This window comes from Macaca thibetana, chromosome 11 (assembly GCF_024542745.1).
Source record: "Macaca thibetana thibetana isolate TM-01 chromosome 11, ASM2454274v1, whole genome shotgun sequence".
NCBI lineage: Eukaryota > Metazoa > Chordata > Mammalia > Primates > Cercopithecidae > Macaca > Macaca thibetana.
In genome coordinates this window covers 101,074,584-101,098,575 of record NC_065588.1, presented here as the reverse complement: position 1 = coordinate 101,098,575, position 23,992 = coordinate 101,074,584, and the positions used below count along the sequence as shown (strand labels likewise).

Here is a 23,992-nt window from a genome sequence, read left to right as displayed (position 1 = left end):
AGTTTGACTGCATTGAAAGGTACTTCATCAACTTAGTTACACATGTGAGGTTAATTAGTAATAGGTACCTAAAAAGTGAAGAAAAATAGGAGGTAAAACAAAAAGTGTAAGTGAAGATATCTAATAATACACTCTGTGGCTCAGCTATGAATAATGAAATTTCCGTGATTATAATAAAGTCACCCCTAAGTATTTCACCAGAAATTACAACCAGATTAGCAGGATGGGAGGAGGAAGGGATTTGGGAAGGGATCAAAGTGGGGAGGGAAGTGTAAGAGAGGTCAAATACTCATCTGCCATAGTAGGAAGTCATTTGCTAAATGTCTAAAATTTAAAATGAATAAATAGCATTATAAGCATGTTATTTAGAAAAATTAAATGCCAGAAGAAACTACTAAAGAAGTTAAAAATAATTTCTAGTAGAGAGAAGGACCTGGAGGTGGGGCTAGGGACTATTGTTTTATTATAAACTTTATGGTACTTTTACATACCTCTTTTTTTTTTTTTTTTTTTTTTTTTTTTTTTTTTTTTAAGAGATTGTGTCTCACCGTGTTTCCCCAGCTGAAGCACAGTGGCTTGATTGTAGTTCACTGCAGCCTCAAACTCCTAGGCTCAAACAACCCTCCTGCCTCAGTTTCTTGAGCAGCTGGGACTACAGGCATGCACCCACCCAGCTAACATTTTTACTCTTTTGTAGAGACAGGGTCTCGCTGTGTTGACCTGGCTGGTCTTAAACTGCTGGTCTCAAGCAGTCCTCTCACTTCAGCCTCCCAGAGTGCTGGGATTACAGGCACGAGCCACCATGCCAGCTGTACTTTTACTTTTTTAATGACATACATCTACATGATAAAAATAAAATTTAATAAAAGCAAATAAAACTACTTTTATCATTTAATTTTTATTTTAAAAAATGTACATAGTAAAAACGCTGGGTTGTGGAGATGTCGGTCAATGGATTAAAAATTTGGTTAGAGGAACATGTTCAAGAGATTTATTGTACAACATGGTGATGATAGTTTATAACAGTGTATTGTATTCATCAAAATTGCCAAGAGATTTTAGGTGTTCTCACCACAAAAAATAAGTATGTCAAGTAATGCATAAGTTAATTAGCTCAATTTAGTCATTCCACAATATATACATATTTAAAAACATGTTGTATAGGATAAATATATGCAATTTTTATTGTCAATTTAAATAAGTAACAAAATATATAAGTAAAAAATGTCTAGAAGCCTATATAACAGCATACTAACAGTGTAACTCGATGTAACTAGGGTTGGTTTTTACTTTATTCATTTTGTCTTTTCTAATTTTTTCTATAGTAACTTTTATCACCGGGCTTAACAGGAATCTTAAAAAAATGTATTTTTAGCAATTGTTGTTATGTTATATCCACAACAGGATCTATATATTCTGTCAGAGAGGTTTATTTTTTGACTCATAACTAGTTTGTTCTTGAAATATGTACTTTGTTCTTTTAATTAGGGCTTAAAATGTTAAAATATTTCTAAAGAGAACTATTTTGGGGCTCTACAATGTACCTCTTTAGTGAGAACGCCTACAGTTTAGGCATATTAAGACATAATTCATTTATTTACTAAAGAATTAAAATAATAAAGATTTGATACTGTTTTAATGTTAACTATCAGGTAAGAACATTTGATCTGATATTTTGACAATCAATCCCATTCTGTGACAGTATGTAGTTCATTTTGTTGTAATGCAGATGGCATTTTTATGGAAGATTTGGGCACAGGATCCCATGGAATATTAGGACTGGCAATGTTTTATACTACATAGACTCAGAAACTGATGTTAACTATTTGATAATGGCCTTGGAAACTTAAAAGTCTCCAAGTTCCACTGACACATTGAAAGTGTACCGCTTGCTACCATATAACGATATGTTAGTTTTCCAGATTTCTGTTCTCAAGATCAGCTCTTTCTGTAGCAATAACTCATTATTTTAATTTGCCGGTAATAAGACACATCCTAACAATATCTAGTTTTAACACAATAAAAATAACCTATTTTATGCCTTATTTATTTCAAATATGAAAACATACTCTTTTTAAAATTATTTTTTAAATTATGAGAGTGATCAATGGCATGGTTTTAAAAAATTAATAAGCACAGAAGAATATAAAATGACCATCAGTCCCCTGTCACCCTCACCCCCAGAAATAGACATGGTTAATAATTTCTTGTATGCTGTTCACGACATTTTAATGCATTTAAAGCATATGCTTTTTCTTTTCACAAGTTGCATATCTTAGACATCAGAATTCTGAAATTTGGGGCTAGAGCTTATGCCATGTTTTATTTTCAACATTTTACTGTTGACATTGATTTTTACTTTGAATATTTTTCTTTTTGCTCTATTTTTAAAATGTGTATTTTATTTTAAAAAGGAGGGGTGTCTGTATGTACAGAATAACTTGAAGTATATTCTCTTTCCTCTTCTCTAAATTGTATAATTTTATCTCTTTCAGTATTGGGGGCCTTATTCTGGACACAACTGTATCTGACCCAAACTTGGTTGGGATTGTTGTTTACACGCCAGTTATTAATGGTAAGAATTAGATATACTGTTTCCTGATAATATCAAATCTTGTATACTCTTAGGTACTATTAGGAGTCTTAGGGCTCAGATTCAAGAGGTCTGTACTCCTATCCAGCCATTCTCCCTCCAACCCTAAGTTGTTGCTCACAGTGAGAATGACATTCCCAGATCTCAGTAGGTGGAATACATTTCTGAAAAGTCCTCTTTCTTAATCTTATCATGAACCACTAGTTTGAGAGTCAGGGATACCTGACTTAAGTTTATGTGGCAAAATACATTTCAGATTTAGTTTATTATTTACATTGGGATTATCTGCTATCGTATATTGTTCTGTTGTTCCTTTTGTCAATTTTTTTTTTTTTTTTTTTTTTTTTTGAGACGGAGTCTCGCTCTGTCACCCAGGCTGGAGTGCAGTGGCCGGATCTCAGCTCACTGCATGCTCCGCCTCCCGGGTTCACGCCATTCTTCCGCCTCAGCCTCCCGAGTAGCTGGGACTACAGGCGTCCACCACCTCGCCCGGCTAGTTTTTTGTATTTTTTTAGTAGAGACGGGGTTTCACCGTGTTAGCCAGGATGGTCTCGATCTCCCGACCTCGTGATCCGCCCATCTCGGCCTCCCAAAGTGCTGGGATTACAGGCTTAAGCCACCGCGCCCGGCCCCTTTTGTCAATTTTTGTGGATAAATTAGAGACAGCTGGGTTTAAACATTGCTTGAGTCCATTCAGTTCATTAAAATCTAGGGTGGGCACAGTGGCTCATGACTGCAATCCCAGTGCTTTGGGAGGCCTCAATAGGAGGGTCGCTTGAGGTTGGGAGTTTGAGGCCAGGGCAACATAGTGAGACCCCCATCTCTATAAAAAATTCAAAAATTAGCCAGGTGTGGTGGCACACACCTGTATTCCCAGGTGTGTCCTCAGGAGGCTGAGGCAGGAGAATTGCTTGAGCCCAGGAGTTAGAGGCTACAGTTAGCCACTGCATGCTAGCCTGGGAAACAGAGTGAGACCCTGTCTTAAAAAAAAAAAAATTAAAGAGAAAAATCTGCTGGTCCTCAGCTGACCCCTTTGAAAATCTGTCATATATTTTTTTGTTATCTATGAAATGGGAATTATAATATTTAAATTCACAGACATTTATGTATGAATCACATTTAATAAGATCATTTTAATCCAGTCTACCAGCTTCTGGGGTGGCTGTCATTAAAGTGGATTTTTTTTTTTTTTTACTTTAAGTTTTGGGATACATGTGCAGAACGTGCAGGTTTGATACATAGGTACACATGTGCCATGGTGGTTTGCTGCACCCATCACCCCGTCCTCTAGTTTTTAAGCCCCGCGTGCATGAGTTATTTGTCCTAATGCTCTCTCTCCCTTTGCCCCCGACCTGACAGGCCCTGTTGTGTGATATTCTCCTCCCTGTGTCCATGTGTTCTCACTGTTGAACTCTAAAGTAGATTTTAAGTATAGCCTAGACCAATGCAATTTAAACAGTAATTCTACTTGGGGAAAACATGTCCCAGGATATACTACATATTTAGTGTAATTTACTTTGCGTATCTGTGTAAAAAGAAAATGTGTCAGTCGGGCATGGTGGCTCATCCCTGTAATCCCAGCACTTTGCGAGGCCAAGGCAAGTGGATCACTTGAGCTCGTGAGTTTGAGACCAGCCTGGGCAACATGACCAAACCCTGTCTGCACAAAAAATATAAAAATAGCCAGGCATGGTGGTACACGCCTGTAGTCCCAGCTACGTGGGAGGCTGAAGCGAGAGGATCCCCTGAGCCTGGGAGGGAGGCAGAGGTTGCAGTGAGCCAAGATCATGCCACTGCACTCCAGCCCGGGCAACAGAGCAAGACCTTGTCTCAAAAAAAAATGTATATATGTATATATGTAAAATATATATATGACATATAAAGGCAAGTTCTTCAAAATCTAATTTCATATCTAAAATTTCTACTGAGTATTTTAATTTTTATATCCCTTTAGAATATCAATGAACACATTTTCCCTATAGGTCTCTCTCTTCGTGCCTCCATTCTCCCCATTGCCCACACATAAAATTGTGGGACCATCTATTTCAACATGGTCCTTCATCCTTTTTGACTGAAAAGTGACCAAGCCATTGTCTACTTGCCCTTTAACACAGTTCACTTGCTCACTCGTTTATTTATATAACAAGCATGTCTTACCCTTGTAGCCTAATGTCTCAATATAGCCATCATTCAAGTAATAAAGTAGCCTTCCTGACTCACTCTCTATTTGATGCAAATTAAGTGTCACTAATAGCCTAGTCATTCTTAAACATTGTTTTTATTACATGGGTCCTAAGACCCATGTAATAAACAGTGGCTTTTTTATCCCTGCCTATCAAATCAAATTTGAATTTTTCTTCCTAGCTTTCAAGGCCCTCTGTACATGGTTGAACTCATTGTTTCGCAAAGACACGTTCAAGTTTTTTCATTATTATTCTAGCTAGGTTTTTATATTGTCCCCACAAAGATTCATCTAATTTTCACTGCCTGGAATAACTACTGCTTTCCTCCCACCTCTTCAGATCCTCTTCTGTGAATATTAATGGATGAGTTCATGAGCATAAACATTACTCATAATGACTGTTAGAGCTATATTAAACAACATTTCAGTAAGAAATCTAACTTAAATTACAATAACCCTTTTATTATAAGACTTTAATGCATATTTCAGTTGTTTTACCTTACATAAGAAACAATTCTAGAGCTTCACTGAAATGCTCTCCTTGGACGTCTGTGCCGTGGCATTGCGTGATATTCATAGTAATGTATTTTTAGCCTCTCAGTAAGTAAACCTGTTAGTTGGCTATCAGCACTTTGGGAGGCCAAGGCAGGTGAATCGCTTGAGCTCATGAGTTTGAAACCAGCCTGGGCAACACGAACAAAGCCTGTCTGCACAAAAAATACAAAAATTAGCTGGGCATGGTGGTACACCATGAACTTATAAATTCCACTCTTTAAAAAACATTAATAGAAATGGTTTATTCTATGTTCCTGAAAGAAGATGGAACATTTGAGAATTGAATTTCATTTAAAATGTGTTGGGGAATGTACTATTTAGAGGACCCTTGTTTATCTTCATCACTATCCTCATCATTATCTGCTATTTAGTGAGTACCTACCACTAAGTACCAGGTAACTCACAGGTTTCTTTTATACATGTTATGTCATCCTCACAATAAGATCAGTAAGTTGTCTAAGGTCTCTTACCTTGTGAGTGGTCAGTCACGATTGAAGCCCAGATTGGGTCTATTCTAAAGCCTATGATTTTTTTCCTCAAAATATGCAGCTACTAATTTATGTTTTATTAGCTACAAGAATGCATACATTATTTAAAGTAAGGCCTATCTGTGTTCATATTGTGACTAGAATATCTTTTAATATGTATTAATGTCTTTCAGAACTAATGGCATTTTCCAAAATGTATTTCTTGGTAACACCAGTTCTGTGAGATGTTAATAAGTATAACTTGAAAAGTGAGTTCTGTGGTCAATCAAATTTGGTAAACATTAAGTTAAACAAACTTGTTTACTACAGGATTTCTTAAAGCCTTTGTCATGCTAACATATACGTGAGTCTCTCTTTCTGGTACTTCTGTTAGCTAGGTGTTGGGATTTCTAGATCTAGCCTTCCTCAGACCCCCTAGACCACACTTTGAGAACCATTGATCTAGGGCTTATATCTTTTTTATCACAGTCTACTTTCAAACAATAATGAACCACTTTACATATAGGATAAGAAGCTTATGTCACTATACTTGAATTACCACTCCTCTTTCTTATGTGCTCTTTTTTGAAATACATTTTACTTTGTAGTAAGTCCTGTAATATATTGTTATTATTTTTTGCTTCAGTTATTTTTAAAGAGACTAAAAATGAAAAAATATATCTTTTATATTTTCTCATATAAAGTTATATTTCCAACACTCTTTTCTTTGTGTAGATGCAGGTTTTTATCTGGTGTTATTTTCCTTCTGCCTGAAGAAATTCCTTTAATGTTTGTTGTAGGGCAGGCTTACAGAGGAAATAGAGGCTTTAGGCATGTCTCTCCCAGCATGCTTCTCTCTTCTTTCCCTTCACCACTATTCTTATCTCTAACAATGTCTATTTTTAAATTCTTTCACCCCATCTCAGAAGAGCTGATTCTTTTGCCCAGGACCGACTAGTTCACCTGTGCCCTGGATACTATTCCATTACAACTCCAACAGGAGCCTTACTCCATCAATTATTTTAACTTTTCTGGTATCTCCCGTGTCTTCCTCTCTTACATCTTTTCCCTTTAGCTTACGAATGTGCACAAGTTTTTTATCCCAAGTCACCTTTCCCATAGTGCTCTGCCTTCTCAAGCTTCTGTTCTCTCTCCTACTCTCTACAGTCAAACTTTCCCAAGTGTAGTCTGTATTTTTTCAACTCATTATAGTATTTTTTCTTCCTTCTCACTCTACAAAACTGCTTTTACTAAGCTCTCCAGTGACCTCCTAATTACTTTATCCAATGACTTATTTTCAGTCTTCATTCTATTCAGTTGTTTAATACTATTTACTATACCCTTTTTGCAATTCTACCATTCTCATCCCTTCTCTGAAAATTCTTTTTCGTTTTCCTTCACTGGTTCCTTCTTTCTACCTGCCTCTTTGTATTCTTCAAGTCCCTGCTCTTGAGCTCCTATTCTTAGTTTTTAACCTTCTTTCTGGGCAATATTGTCTCATCCAGAGATTTTTGAAGTGTGGTCCCTAGACCAGCAATATCACCTGGGATCTCATTAGAAATGCAAATTCTTAAGCCTGAATCAGCAGCTCTGAGGTAGAACTCATCAATTGATTTTGATACATGCAAAAGTTTGAGAACAACTTGTCCTTGTCATATGGCTTCATTTCATGGCTTTATCCCTAGTCTTGACATATCTGTTCCTTTCTAGATCCATACTTTAAATTGGATATTTCTACATGGAACATTTGAAACTTCTAACTGAACTTATCCTCTTCCCCTCAAACCTGCCCTTTGGTGTTTCCTGTGTCAGTTAGTGGTGTCAGCTACCCAGTGTCCCAAACAAGACATCCCCAATCGCATACTTCCTCTCCCTTATCCTCTCTATTTTTATCTGCTCTTGAAATAACTTCTGAATTAGAGATGCATTGGTTAGAAGGAGGATGAAAGCTATGTTATTGTAGCCAAGAAGGAATCAAGAGGGACTATTTATTCAGTATCAGGAAGTCATTTGAGAGTTCAGGTTTGTTGAGTAGCAGACTAGATAAATGAAAGTACAGTCTTACAATAGAATGTTATTAACAATAAAAATGGATAAATTACATGTCCCAGAAGAGCAAGGATGAATCTCAGAAACTTATATGATAAATTGTTCCATTTATATAAAGTTCAAGTGTATGTAAAACCAAATTATATAGTATTTAGGAATATACATGTGTGTGGTAATAACACAGAGAAAAGCAAGAGAATAAAAAACACAAATATAGTCACTCTGATAGGGAAGGAAGGATATGAGATTAGGGAAGAGTGCAGAGGGCACTTCAAATCTAAAGATAATGCATTCCTTTTCTTAAACTGGGTGGTGGGTACATGGGTGTTTTTTTGTAGTATAAATCTTTATAACTTACATATGTTTATAAATGTTATTTTTGTATTTATTAAATAGTATAAAACAATAAACATCTTAGAAGTAGCACTTTTAGACTTCATGTTAAATGATTGACAGTGAAAAGAAAAGAATTGGAATAACACTTGGAAGTCCAGATGAGGAACTTTTTCCAAGAGAAGAGACATGTGGGTACGTTTGTTGGCAAGGAGGCAAAGGAGTAATAGAGAAGGAAAGATCAAGGATGCATGAGAGATGGTGAATAATGAGGGAGCAAGGCCCATGAAGTGATGGACCACACAGTAGCCTTAGAAAGAAAGGATAACCCCTTATTTCAATGTGGTAAGAAAAGGAGTCCTGAAGAAAGACAGGTGGAGGGGATAGAGACTAAGATGAACAAGGACCTTACAACTGACAGCCTCAGTTGTCCCAAGAAAGTAGAGATATTCATTTCTCTAGGACAGTGTTTTCTAATCTTTCTCATGTCATAGCACACATAAAAATTATATTCGGATGGCACCCTAGGGTGAAGAAGGCAGCCATTTGTAACCAGAGGTACCTGATATGCCAAGAGCTTAGAGGATAGTATCTTGACACAGCTGTAACCCATCTGAGCCACACTGGTTGGGAATTGCTGATCTAAGGCAGTGTTTTTCCGTCTTTTATTTTCATCATCACCTTCTGAAGGAGCCGTTTGAATCATTTTTTTTTTCTAAATGTACCTACCCATGAAATTTTCATATTACACATCTACTTTTTATCCATTTATGTGCTGTATGTGTAAATGGGCTTTATAAATAAAATGAGTGATTTTTTTTCTCCCCTCAAGAACCAGTTTTCACCTCTGTTAAGAATGTATAATCTAAACTGAGCACGTTGGCTCACTTCTATAACCCCAGCACTTTGGGAGGCCAAGGAGGTGGGATTGTGTGAGCTCAGGAGTTTGAGACCAGCCAAGGCAATATAGTGAGACCTCATTTCTACTAAAAAAAAAAAAAAAAAAAAAAAGAAAAAGAAAAGAAAAATCAGTCAGGCATGGTGGCACACACCCATAGTCCCCGCTACTCGGGAGGCTGAGGTGGGAGGATCACTTGAATTCAGGAGATCAAGGCTGCAGTGAGTTGTGATTGCACCACTGCATTCCAGCCTAGGCAACAGAGCAGGACCCTGTCTCTAAATACATACATACATACGTAATTTATTTAAAAAAGAATGCATGATCTATGGTAAAGGAAGTAGAAAATTTAGAGAGTTCATCAGCCATTTACCACCTTGTCTACAAGTGTGTTGGGAGGGAAATGGTAAAGGTAATGCATTAGGGACTAGGGAGGTGAATACGCCTACCCTTGTTTAAATAAAAAGGTCTTCACTAAAAGGGTGTTCCAATGTATTTCTTCTTAAAAATATGAAAAAAATGGAAGCTGTTTCTCCTCCATCTTTTTGCATTTCTTGAAACTAAAAGAGTAATTTCTGCATGTGAGTTCTGGTAAGTCTTGAGAGGAGAACAGGTGAAAATGCAGAGGTACGTAGAGATGGCGAAAATAGTTAGGGATGTAGGAAGGGGCCAGACTTATTATACTGTTGATTATAAAGATTTATTTCTTAAGAAAATGAACTTTTGCTTTGGGTTCCCTTCGGAATGTGCAAAGGAATTCTTGACAGAATTTGAAATATATTCCATGACGTTAGTGCTAAACATTTACTGGAAACATATATTTCTATATTTAACAAAACATAAATTTGGATTTTAAAACAGTCCCTAGATGAACCTACTGATAATTTCTTCCTACTTTCAAACTTTATTTCATCAGCTGAGCTTATTCAAGCATCAGACACTTAAAATTCGGTCTTGTGGATACTGAGGAATCTTGCATATTAATTAGCGTATTGACAAGTTGTTTTTACTAATGCTTTTAATTTATGTGAGACTATCTTTAGATGCTCTCCACTGGCTTTAATAACACAATTAGTCCCTAAAGACTTTAAATAATTTAAAAGAAATGTTGACAGACTAGCTTTTAGTAGAAACATAGTATATGTCATTATAGCAAGAAAGCATTTTTTGACATTAAAGAAAACTATTCTAAGGTAATAATTTTGTTATAGTTTAAAAATATAACCAATGATCATGATGAAACCATGAGAGGCTAAAACTTTAATTAGCCCCTTCAATAATTATGTTGTTTACTTAAAAATTTTATTCACCTTATCTGGAAAAATGGTATCAGTGTCTTTCTGAAGTCTCTCATTCATTTTCTTTTTAGTTTGGTACAATTATAACATCAGTTATGTCTGTGTTTCCTGGACTACAATGGTGATAAGGTGATAAGCTGTTTATATAAGACTTTATTTATATTTATTATCATTATCTTTGTCTGTTACATGGCAACAAATAAATATAAAAGTAGTTTTATAAAGTTTTACCAACAAATTTGTGGGTTTTAGAAGAGAGCTACAATTAATCATTAGTAGCTTTTTGTTTCAAACTCAATTTAAGGGAAGTTGCAGTTGTAGAACAGATATACTTTGGCTTAATAGCAGATGCTGTCTGTTTTTGCATTGAAGCATTCCATATCCAATAAAATACCACATAGAACATTACCCCCAAGAAAATCCCCAGAGTAACTGAAGAGGAATGCAATTTATGCATTCCTATGGAAAATATCCATCATTGAAAAACGTATCTGAATGTAATCTTCTGCTTTGCATTAAGTATAGTTTTTTGATATTAGATTCTTTTCCTTTTGAGTGACTATAAAGAGAAAGATTACAAAGCTGTTTTTGCTAATTTACCCCTTATTGGTTTACCCAGTAATTTTTTGTGAAAACGCTTGCATTATATAGTTAAATATTCTTGCCGCTTTCAATTTCTGAGACATTTTCATTTACCCTCACTTAGAGGTATAAACTATTGGCCTTGTTTATATGCTATTATCAGATGAGTACCAATACATGCTAATTATTCAATGTTCTGTCTAGTTGTTTGTTTTTTAACGTCAGTGAGTTTAGCAGTTGATAGTTGTATACCAACTGTAGCAACACTATTGTGAATAAGTTCTGATAACCCACTACCATTGGACCAGCCTCTATTCTTTTCTTTAGAAAGTAAGTTCAGATTTAGAAAAATCCAGACTTTAAAAAGATAGTCAATTCTAACTTCTAGTGGAAAATTCATTGAGTAAACAGAAGGCTGTTTAATTGATTATTTAAAATATGGGTGCTAGCCAAGCTTGGTGGCTCATGCCTAAATCCCAGTGCTTTGGGAGGCCTAGGCAGGAGGATCTCTTGAGCCCAGGAGTTCAAGACTAGCCTGGGCAACATAGTGAGACCCCATCTCTAAAGAAAAAAATATTTTTTTTAATTAGCTGGGCATGGTGATGCATACCTGTAGTCCCGGCTATGTAGGGGGCCAAGGCAGGAGGATTGCTTGAGCTCAGGAGTACGACGTTGCAGTGAGCCATAATGGCGCAACTGCACTCCAGCCTGTGAGACAGAACAAGACCCTGTCTCTAAAAATAAATAAATAAATAAATAAATAAATAGAATGGGCACTAAATGATTTATTCTCTTTCATATATATTTTTTAAAACAAAGTAGTCTGTGAATTGAAAAGCAATACAGTTTCTGGACATCCTCTGACCGATGAATTCTCCAGAAAATGTCAGGACCTACAGTTAAGAAAACGCCAAGTCAGAATCACATTATTTACATAAATTTATTATTATTGATAATAATATTTAACATTTTTAAGCCTTTGCCATGTCCAGAAACTGTGCTAAGCATCTTTCATGTATGCATTATTTTATTTAATTCTCTCAGCATCCTTATTAGATAGATATTAAATTATCCTTATTTTCAGATTAGAAAATTGAAGCTCTGAGAAGTTAAATATCAGTGATGTCATAGCAAGTGACTGAGGTGATTTTCAAACCCACATAGTTTGAGCCACAGTCAGAATGTTACAGAGAACACAGCTCTGCATTTATGTGCCTTATTATTCTGTCTGGTCCATGTGACTTTTAAACACATTTTTAAAGAAATTTATTTTCCTTTATAAATTTTTTCAGAACTCCCTGGGATACATATTTTAAAATTTTTATGATGAACTGCATTTTAAATTATCTTAAGCTTTGCTTTAATGAATTTTTTATTTACTAAATGAGATGAGGAAATCATGAAGCTACATTTAGTTTAAGATCAAGACATTATAATTTCAGCCTTAAAACTATAATGTTTAAATTGCTTCATTTTTGGTCATTGGCACAAAAAGCGATCAGCCTCTCAGCTTAGAAGGGGGGAAGCTCGTGCTTTTCCTGTTTCTGTACTTACATTTTTTCTGCAATTAAAAAATATTAAATTCTTATTCCACAATAACAAATTAACATTATTAGAATTCAGTGAATGCCAAAACTTCACTAGGTATCAGGCAATATAAAGGTGATATATAGGTAATATTGACCTAAATATCTTTGAACAAAATTACTCAATCTTTGTTTCTGAGTATAATGCTTATGGATACCCAAGATTAAACTGCTTAGATTTGGAGGCTGCTAGAGCTGGGTTTTTTCTTAGTAAGAAACTGGATCCTAAATATTACATCCTAAATTATTAAGCAAAGAATTAATAATCTAGCACAAGTCAGATAATCCTATTATAAAAACAAAACAAAAACAAGGTAGTTTCATCACACTTTTTTTTTTGGAGGGAAATCTATTTTGCTTCCAGGTAACTTGGATCAATAGTGGGTAATAGACCTTGCCAGAGGATTGCTGCCGTCTGATTCTCTCTGATATCATCAAAGCTTTCGACCTTTAGCACCTGGTTCAGACATCCTGTTGCAATTGTTCTCTAATTCTTCTTGTTCAGAAATCTCCTTCGCCAGTGTTTTTGGTGTGATTTAAATGGAGTCCTTCATAAATTTAAGATGTCAAGTTCTCTTGATTTCATACTTCTTTCAGAGCTCATTCTTCCAACTGTTGTACCTATGTAGGCATTTCTTTGAGTATTTGTCTAAGAGTGGAATTGCTAGATTGTAGGATATGGCTATCAACAACTTTATTTATTTATTTATTTACTTACTTACTAACTTACTTACTTATGTACTTACTTACTTACTTACTTAAAACAGGGCCTTATTCTGTCACCCAGACTGGAGTGCAGTGGCATGACTATGGCTCACTGCAGCCTTAATCTCTTGGGCTCAAGCCATCCTCCTGCCTCAGCCTTCTGAGTAGCTGCAACTACAGGTGTGCACCACCACACCCAGCTAATTTTTTTTATTTTTAGTAGAGACGAAGTTTCACTATATTGCCCAGGCTGGTTTCAAACTCCAAGGCTCAAGTGATCCTCCTGCCTCGGCTTCCCAAAGGGCTGAGATTACAAGTGTGAGCCACTATGCTTGGCCTCAACAACTGTATTACACAATGCCAAAATGTTTTCAAAAGGGGTTGTAACAGTTGACATTCTTGCTAGCTTTGTGTAAGAGTTCTCATTGCTCCACGTTATTATAAATAGTTGATTTTTTTTTTTTTTTTTTTTTTTGAGACGGAGTCTCGCTCTGTCGCCCAGGCTGGAGTGCAGTGGCCGGATCTCAGCTCACTGCAAGCTCCGCCTCCCGGGTTCCCGCCATTCTCCTGCCTCAGCCTCCCAAGTAGCTGGGACTACAGGCGCCCACCACCTCGCCCGGCTAGTTTTTTTTTTGTAGTTTTAGTAGAGACGGGGTTTCACTGTGTTCACCAGGATGGTCTCGATCTCCTGACCTCGTGATCCACCCGTCTCGGCCTCCCAAAGTGCTGGGATTACAGGCTTGAGCCACCGCGCCCGGCCTAAATAGTTGATGTTTTTACGCTAAAAGTTTTTACCAATCTGATGAGTATGAAATGATATTTATTATGCTTTTATTCGCATTTCTGCAATTACTGATTCTCTCTACATGTAGGAGTTCTTTATATATTCTGGATAGTAGTTCTTTGACAATTATATGTGTTGAAAAAAATTCTTCCACTCTGTGGCTTGTCTTTCCACTTTCTCTATGGTGTCTTTTGATGAACAGAAGGTTTTAATTACACTGTAGTCAGATTTGTCAACTTTTTCCTTTATGGTGTGTAATTTATCTGTTTTGTTAAAAAATCCTTTTTGATCCATTCTGTGTCATCTTGTAAAACTTAATATGTTTTTCTTTTGCATGATGTGTTTAATTAATGTGGAATTTATTTTTGTGCATGATATGAGACTGGGGATCAAATTGCATAGGTTTTTGGCATATTCCATAATTATCTTAGCACTACTTATTACAAGTCTATAGCACTATTTATTGATTTGCAGTTCCTCCTTTGTCATATCTCAGATTTCGTGTGTGTGTGGGTGTGTGGTTATCAAGTTAAAGAAGTCCTACTTGATTCCTCGTTTGCTAAGAGTTGTTAATGATAAATATAAAATTGTATAAATTATGCTGCATTTATTCATACAATTATATTATTTTTTCCTGCATTCATTTGTTAATGTGCTGAGTTGCTTTAGTTTCTTTCCAGCTATTAAATCAGTCTTGCATTCCTAGGATAAATCAAATTTGGTTATGATATACATTTTATGTGTTGCTGGATTTGATTTGCTAATTGTTTAGTATTTTTAAAGTTTATGATATTCCTATATTATCCTTTTAATGCACGCACTGTCTATAGTGATGATGTCTCTTTCATTCTTGATATTGGAATTTGTGTCTTCTATCTCTTTTTTATCTATTCGAAGAACCAGCTTTTTGTTTCATTTATTTTTCTCTGCTTTTTTATTTTCTATTTCATTAATTTCTGTTCTTATTTTATTCCTTCCTTATACTTTCTTGTGGTTTAATTTTTTTTTCTTGGTTCTTAAGATGTGAGCCTTAGATCATTGATATGAAAGCTTTCTTCTTTTTTTTTTTTTTGGAGATGGAGTCTTGCTCTGTCGCCCAGGCTGGAGTTCAGTGGCCGGATCTCAGCTCACTGCAAGCTCCGCCTCCCGGGTTCAGGCCATTCTCCTGCCTCAGCCTGTAGCTGGGACTACAGGCGCCCGCCACCTCGCCCGGCTAATTTTTTTTTGTATTTTTTTAGTAGAGACGGGGTTTCACCTTGTTAGCCAGGATGGTCTCGATCTCCTGACCTCGTGATCCGCCCGTCTCGGCCTCCCAAAGTGCTGGGATTACAGGCTTGAGCCACCGCGCCCGGCCATGCTTTCTTCTTTCCTAATATAAGTAATGCTATGGATTGCTAAGTACTGCTTTATATGCCTCCCACATATCTTAATATTTTATGTTTTCATTTGTAGTAAATTCAAAATACTTTCCAAATTTCCTTTTGTTTTCTTCTTTGAACTATGGGTTTTTTAGAAATGTACTGTTTACTTTCCAGATATTTGGGGGAATCCTCAGATATCTTACTTTTCTGTTATGGAAAGAGAGCATACATTGCTTGTTCCAATCATTTCTAATTTATTGAGACTTGTCTTATTGCCTGTAATATGGTCTGTATTCATTAATGTTCCATGAGTGCATGTGTGAAATGTATGCTGCTGTTTTGGGTAGTATGTTCTATAAATGTAATTTAGATTAAACTGGCTGATAGTATTATTAAAGTCTTCTATATCATTGTTGATTTTTAAAATATAGTAAGTCCTCACTTAACATCCTTAATAGGTTCTTAAAACTGTGACTTTAGGTGAAACAATACATAACAAAACCAACTTTTTTCTCATCAATGTTATATAATGACATTGAATGATGCTATTCTAGGAGTTGCTGTACGTCATTTCGCTTATAGTCTGTTTCCAAGAATCTATCAATGACGTTAAGTGAGGACTTACTATATGTGTACTCAATGAATGAGATACAGTGGTAAAATCTGTGCGTAAAAACAGACCTGTCTGTTTTTCCTCTCAGATTTATCAGTTTTTGCTTGATGTATTTTGAAGACTTGACTTTTTTTTTTGTTTGTTTGTTTTTTTGTTTTTTTGTTTTGAGACAGAGCCTTACTCTGTTGCCAGGCTGGAGTGCAGTGGTGCGATCTCAGCTCACTGCAACCTCCAACTCCGGGGTTCAAGCAATTCACCTGCCTCAGCCTCCAGGGTAGCTGGGATTACTGGCACATGCCACCACAACCAGCTAATTTTTCTATTTTTTTAGTAGACATAGGGTTTCACCATGTTGGCCAGGATGGTCTTGATCTCCTGACCTCATGATCCGCCCACCTCGGCCCCCCAAAGTGCTGGGGTTACAGGCGGGAGCCACTGCTACTGGCCATCTTGACCTTCTTAAACTTTATTCAATGTTCGTCTCCATCCTTGGTAATATTCCCTGTTAGAATGCCTTTTTTTTCCTGATATTGATATAGTCACTCTCACTTTCTTTTTCTTAGTGTTTGCATGATATATCTTTTTCCATATTTTTACTTTTAATTTATGTCTCTGTCTTTTAATATATTTGTATACCTTTTCCACTAGATCCTTTAACGTATTAATTATAATTATTTTAAATTCCTTGTTGGATGGTTTCAAAACCTGATTTATCTCTGGGTCTGGCTCTGATGACTTCTTAATTCCTGCAATGGTTTATATTCTTTATTTTTCCCTGTCTTTTAATTTTTTAATTGAATGCTGGACATTATATATACAAGACCATTGGAGATTGAGATAAATATTATTTTTGCCTAGAAATAGGAGTTCTTTTCTTCTGCTACATCATTAGGATGGAGGATTGAGTCAATCTAGTCGGCACTTGAACTGGGTTTGTTTTTTGTGGTTATTATTATTACCTTCAGCACACCACTAACCTCAACTTTCTTTATGGGCATGCTCTGGCTATCCTGTGCTTAGTGTGCAGCTTGGAGGGCTATATGCCTGCAGCCTAGAAGGTTTAACTATCTGTGCTCTTCCTCTTCTCCCACAGTCAGTTGCTGATGTTTCTTAGTGAAAGGCATGGGATGGGGTTTGAGATTCTCTTGCTCTTTCCTCAATCTTAGGCAGTCCTACCCTCAGCAGTTAAGAATTTGAATTTTTCAGTTTTCTTCTTACTCACTTTTATGGCTTAACTTCTTTCTCCTATACTCTGCAAAAGGAGAAACCATTTGAGTATCCCGTCTTACCTTGGAGGGGCTTACCACTCTTTGGAATTCATTTCACATCCTGGCATCAACTCTTCTGCTTCGGATTATATTAGAGGGTAATGAGTATTTTTTCCAGTGGCTCTGTGCCAATTTCTTTAGTAAACTGAGAAGAAAAGTTTCTAGCCTTATCTATTTGAGTAAGTCTAGCTTATCTTCCCTGTCATTAAGGTGATAAACGTGAAGGATCTTGGTACCTAATTTTATATCTTGGTTTTGATAATGATTTTTAAAAATTACCTGCTCTGGTCTGCTTTCATACCATACAGTCAAGTTTGAAAACACAATGAATTAATCTTATCTAACAATCACTTTATGCCTTTGGAATGTCTACTTAAACATTAAATAGATCAACATTTCAGAACTCTTTATTTTGTTTTATTGGCCCATAATGTTACATGAAGAGGGTTGCTTTTGGTTGAATTTATGCAAGTTGTTTAAAATATGAGGATTGCTACTTTGTTTTTCCTTGTGTTTCAGGTATTGGTGGTAATTTGGTGGCCATTCAGGCTAGCAGGATTTCTACCTACCTCCATTTACATAGCATTCCAGGAGAATTGCCTGATGAACCCAAAGGTTGTTACTACCCATTTAGAACTTTCTTTGGTCCAGGTATGTGCTTATGGATTTTTGCATATTTTAGATCAAGGCCTATTGCTCTCTAAGATTATAGGCAGGCAGCATTTATTGAATGTGTTTTGTGAGAGTTGCTGAACTTTCCTATTTCTGAGAGCTAATCCCAGTGAATGAAAAGGCATGTGTATCAATTCTACAGTTGCCGAGGATCTTTGTATAATGTTTCTTTGATGCCTGTTTCTGAGGTATCTTGCTTATTAGTTGTGAAAGAGAAACCTTATTTTGTGAAAGACAAAAGAATCATTGCCAGGTGATTTTGGGAGGCAGATGTACTATCTTATCTATATTATTATTTTGGCCTTTCTAAATGTAGGCAACTTGATCTCAAACAAACCAGATGAGAAGGGATAACCTCGGTTTCAAGGACGATGCATTATTTATGTGACTATGAAAAAACAAAGGCACACGATTACCAAAAAACTAAGACCATAATTTTAAACCTCACAATTCTTTTTTTTTTTTTTTGAGACAGAGTCTCGCTCTGTCGCCCAGGCTGGAGTCCAGTGGCCGGATCTCAGCTCACTGCAAGCTCCGCCTCCCGGGTTTACGCCATTCTCCTGCCTCAGCCTCCTGAGTAGCTGGGACTACAGGCGCCTGCCACCTCGCCCGGCTAGTTTTTTGTATTTTTTAGTACAGACGGGGTTTCACCGGGTTAGCCAGGATGGTCTCGATCTGCTGACCTTGTGATCGCCTGTCTCGGCCTCCCAAAGTGCTGGGATTACAGGCTTGAGCCACCGTGCCCGGCCTAAACCTCACAATTCTTATATATTTTTTTTCCCTGATGAAAATAAGTGTGATTATTGACTTTTGTTTTTTAAAAAAAATTTGTTGTTGTTAAGACAGGGCTTTGCTCTGTTGCCCAGGCTGGAGAGTAGCATACCATCACAGCTCACTGCACCTCAAACTCCTGGCTCAGGTGATCCTCCCACCTCAGCCTTTTGAGTAGCTGGGACTACAGGCACGAGCCACCTTGCTTGGCTAATTTTTTATTTTTTTATTTTTTGTAGAGATGAGGTCTCACTATGTTGCCCAGGCTGGTCTTGAACTCCTGGCCTCAAGCAATCCTCCCACCTTGGCCTCCTAAAGCTCTGGGATTACAGGTGTGAGCCACAGTGCCTGGCAATTATTGACCTATGAATGAAGATCAGAAATGGCTACCCTTTTAATACCAGCGATAGAAGTCTAAAGAAATTAGTAAAACTAAAACATTCTTGTACTTTAAGAACTTTATATTTTCTCTTTTGTCTTCCCTCTGTTTTTATGATAGATATTAAAGTGTGACCGATGTTCTTCATAGCAAGTTTTTATCAACCACCTTTCATTTAATTAACATATATAGTGGAAATTTCAGAGAATGAAATGAATTGTAACTACTTGAAATTTATTTTTGGCAATCAAATTTCATATGATAGTATGAAGTATAGTAACTAGAAAGTAATCCTCAAATTTTAATAACTATGACCTATTATTAACCAAAATATAATTTCGTTTTAATTACTTTTACATTTTATATTACAGGAGTAAATAATAAGTCTGCTCAAGTTCTGCTGCTTTTAGTGATTCCTGGACATTTAATTTTCCTCTACACTATTCATTTGATGAAAAGTGGTCATACTTCTTTAACTATAATCTTCATAGTAGTGTATTTATTTGCTGCTGTGCTACAGGTAAGAGTTAAAACTTCTGAAACCTCTTTTAAGCTGAGACTGCTGTAAAAGTACAACTATGGAAATCTAAAAACACATGACATATTTTACCATCTCAAAAATCAACTGAACCATCTTCATATTGATTTGATCTTCTTAAAACTAATAAACAATTTTTTGTTAGTCATCAATATTTATATTATTAGGCCCATGTAAACATTGTTTATTATAGAGTCAGTTAATTTCACTATGGCTTATATTTACTTTTCTTGTATTTTCTTTCCCATGGGGCTAATAATCATATCTCTTTGCATTTGCATCATTTTCCATAAACACATCTTTAATTTTTACCAATGGTTCTAGTTTTATTTTGGCTTCCTGGGCATGGCTCCTTGCTAAACTTTGTAGATTTGGTACCTTCTTCAGTGAGGTAAGTCCTAATCCCTTAAGAGATGGATTCAAATAGTTCTTTGAAGAGATAACATTTATCATTTGACTTTCAAGGAGTTTGGCATGTAGGAATGAGGCTAGAAGGTAGGTATGTAGACATTATTCCACTGAAAAGAAACTACATTGATGATAATGATGATAATGAAATTAGTTGGCATTTATAGTGTTTCCTATATGCTCAGAAGCATTATAAGTGCTTTATATGTATTGATTCATTTAATTCTCACAAAATGCTATGAGATTTGTTTTTTTGATATAAATCAGCGATTTTCAAAGTGGGATACACACAGAGCAATGCATCATGTGGAGGAAGAAAAGATTAAAACTTCATTTGTTTAAAGTATCTTTTTTCTTCTATTTTTGTGTTTGCTTAGTAATAAATATATTTTAGCACAATGTTAAATAAGTATACCAAATATTTTATACTGAGAGAGCTGCATAATCTAAAACTTTTTGGAGATTACTGAGTTAAAACACAGAGGTGAGAAAGCACAGGGCTTGTGCAAGGTACAATAATTCATATCTAGGATCTAACAGACAAGATAAGGTTAAGAAGGTTGATTAAGGCTGGTGTAGAAAAGGCCTTAAATACAAGGGAAATTAGAATCTATTCTTAAAATAACAAAACCCTTACAACTTGACATTTTTAGCTTGTCTATTATACTTCATAGTGCCTTAGATTTTACTGACAGTCACCTATCGAATAATTAATTAATTTATTCATCCAGTAAACTTTCATGCTACTAGATAGAGGGATGGCTTTTAAATCCGGGGAGGAATAAGTTCAGACTCCGTACTCAGGTCTCATAGTCTAGTGGGAAGGCCACTACATGAACAAAGAATTACAATGTACTATAATGTAAGTACTGAGTTTAGCTCTATATGAAGTGCTTTCAGAGTTTGAAAGAAAAAGCAAGTACCTCTACCTGGGGAGTAATGTTTTTCTACTGTTCAGTAGGGACAAAACTTATAGCAAATGGCTACTTTTATTGCTGTATATTATATGGTCATTTATTGTCATATATGTTTGATGCTGTTCTCTGTGTAACTATTGTGATAAAGATTAATTCTTCAATCCCAGGGGAAATATTCAGAAACTAGTGTTTGAATTGCTGATAAACAAGCCATTGCTGGAGCATATTCCTATTTGCAACTCTACCTCTTAGCCTCATGGATTATTTGACATTTATGTTTATGGTTCTGTGCCAACATACTATCATGCAGCATTTCACTTAAGTCAAGGAAGGATATAAGTAATTTTTCTAGTTTATTAAAAAGTTTCAACATATATCCACTGTATACCTACATGCCTTTTAAACCTCTGATCTAAATTCTCACCAGTGAAAGTTGAATAACTAGAATTGAGAAAAGAGTAATTATTAGTCTCTCTGTGTCTCAGTTACCCCCTCTGTAAAATGGGAGAAGGTTGTACTATCTACCAGACAGGCTGCTTTGAGGATTAAATGAGTTACTTATATAAAGTGTGTTTATAGTAGATGCCATGTAAGTGTTATCTGATGCTATTGTTGTTGTTATTAAAGATAGTATTATAGGCTGGGTGCGGTGGCTCACGCCTGTAATCCCAGCACTTTGGGAGGCCGAGGTGGGTGGATCACAAGGTCAGGAGTTCGAGACCAGCCTGGCCAAGATGGTGAAACCCCGTCTCTACTAAAAATAAAAAATTAGCCAGGCGTGGTGTCACACGCCTGTAGTCCCAGCTACTCAGGAGGCTGAGGCAGGAGAATCCCTTGAACCCAAGAGGTAGAGGTTGCAGTGAGCCGAGATCACGCCACTGCACTGGAGCCTGGGTGACAGAGCGAGACTCCATCTCAAAAAAAAAAAGAAAGAAAAGAAAAAGATAGTATTATAAATGGTGTGTCACTGGTTCAGAATGACAACTGGAAACTATACTGTTCATTGAATTTTCTTATGTGTCTTTTATAACTTTAATTTTTATGGGCTTTGCTTTTCATTTTTCCCCCAAGAATCAGATATCTGCCAGAGTAGATCTTTGCATTTGCAGCCTGATATTGTGCATTTTCTAATGGAATAGCTTAGAATAGGTTGTAAATTCTTAGGTCAAATCTACATGTTCTGACACTAGTATACACATAAGCACATGCACACACACCTCTTTAAGGTTTGGGTAAAAGACCTTGACCTTCCCCACCTGGCTGCAGTCAGTCCAAAGATGAACAGAAGGACGAAATAACTCCTTAAAGACAAAGAATCTTTGACCACTTAGAACTTCCTTTTTAATATTCTTTACTAGATTGTCTTCCTTTTTTGATCTAGGTTGAATTTATATTCACAACCTTGGTCCAAGCTCTTATTCAAATACTTAAGTTCATGCCACTCTTCTCATCCCTAAACTCTCTAATTTGATTGGATATTCTATAGTGCAGTTTTCCAATGCATGCTGAATTTCTCCCCATCTACATTCCTACCTTCTTGAGGGTTGACACCGTGCCTTTCCCTTTGGTATTCCCCACAGGACATGATATAGTGGCTGTTTTTATAAATTAATGTTGTTTTATACTCTTCAACAGACTAATACTCTTTGAGGAGCCTCCCTGCTAATTCCCCAACCCACTAAATGAAGGAAATCTATTTGAAGGAACCTTCATATTGCACTTATTATAATGACATAGTAACAATCATTTGCAGCACTTTTGCATTTACTCAGATATCATCTCTTCCTGGAAGCCTTTCTTGAATATCTGATTTTCTCTGGATTGCCTTATTCTCTATTTCCCAAAGTACCCTGTGAATACCATTATCCTAGCATTTTCCATATTATATTGACGTTATCTATAATATTTATTGTGTCTGTCTCACCCATTCTAGAGATAGGTTCTTTGTTTCACTCATTTTTGTATCTCCAGCACCCAGTCCTGTCCCTAGTGCTCAATTAATGCTTGTTAAAACTGAATGACTATATCTTGCCAGCTTCATCTCCTTCAGTGGAAGGAGGAGAAAATTTTATAACTATTTAAGTATGGAAAATCACAGAAGAACTAAAAAAATCTAGATTTTTATTTTCCTTGTCTTCAATAAACACCAGTTTCCTCTCTTTCACTGACATAGATATCCGAAATAAAAGCAATAAAAAATGAAACAGAATCCCACAACTTCTAATAGTGATCAGTTAAAACTGTAAGGTTTCCTGAGATGTTTGGAGATGAAATAACTTGATTTCTTGGGAAGCAGAAGTGTCGGGGTAAAACTGATCATGAGTTGATAATGGATGAAGCTCAGTGATGGTTCCTGACAGTGAGTGGGGTTAATTTGTACGATTCTACTTTTGTATATGCTTGAAGTTTTCCTTAATAAGGACTTTTTAAAATAAAACTTTCAAATTTTAGATGTTAGTATAAGATTTTTTTTCAGAGTATATCATCTCTCAATTTTGGTCTTGTAGCTGAATGGGTATTTCTTACTTCAAATGAAAAGTAAAAAGTCAACTTAAATTTGAAATTCTCTGGCATTGGAATGGCTGAGTTAGTTTCTTATTTTGCCCTTGGCACACACTAGCTCCCATGTTTTGAAATTATTTTTTAAATTTAAGAAAAACTACTTATAAGTCACAAATTACATTGTTTAGGGGTATTTATTATGTGTCTTGCAATTAGAAGGAAGCTATCAAATATGGTTTTGTTAGGCGATGTTTAGGCCACTGGACCACAGTCAGAAGATGTGATGGGTTATACTCTATTCGTGTTCTTGCCTAGTCCCCGAGAGCAATCAGAGTAGCTAGACCGTGTCAAGACCACAGTAATGTGCTAAGAGACATTCCTATTTGACATACCTCCAATCACATGGCTTTTTGAGTTTATTTTTCTTCAACAGTAAGGATGGGTTGGTACCTAGCTGACCATCTTGATCCATTATACCTTTTATACCATCAGTCAGCTTTTATAAGACTACCAGCTGTGCTTAAGGCACTA

The 23,992-nt window shown here is 36.1% G+C and overlaps 1 protein-coding gene across 6 annotated transcripts in view; it reads left to right on the top strand.

Moving 5' to 3' along the window:
• SLC41A2 (solute carrier family 41 member 2) overlaps window positions 1-23,992 on the top strand; it is a 141,013-nt gene that overhangs the window by 83,828 nt on the left and 33,193 nt on the right. For all 6 annotated transcript variants that reach the window (XM_050748472.1, XM_050748474.1, XM_050748475.1 and 3 more), the window contains 3 exons: window positions 2,496-2,575; window positions 17,794-17,925; window positions 19,468-19,616. In XM_050748472.1, the coding sequence (XP_050604429.1) occupies window positions 2,496-2,575; window positions 17,794-17,925; window positions 19,468-19,616 (361 nt within the window). The remainder of the gene's footprint in view (window positions 1-2,495; window positions 2,576-17,793; window positions 17,926-19,467; window positions 19,617-23,992) is intronic.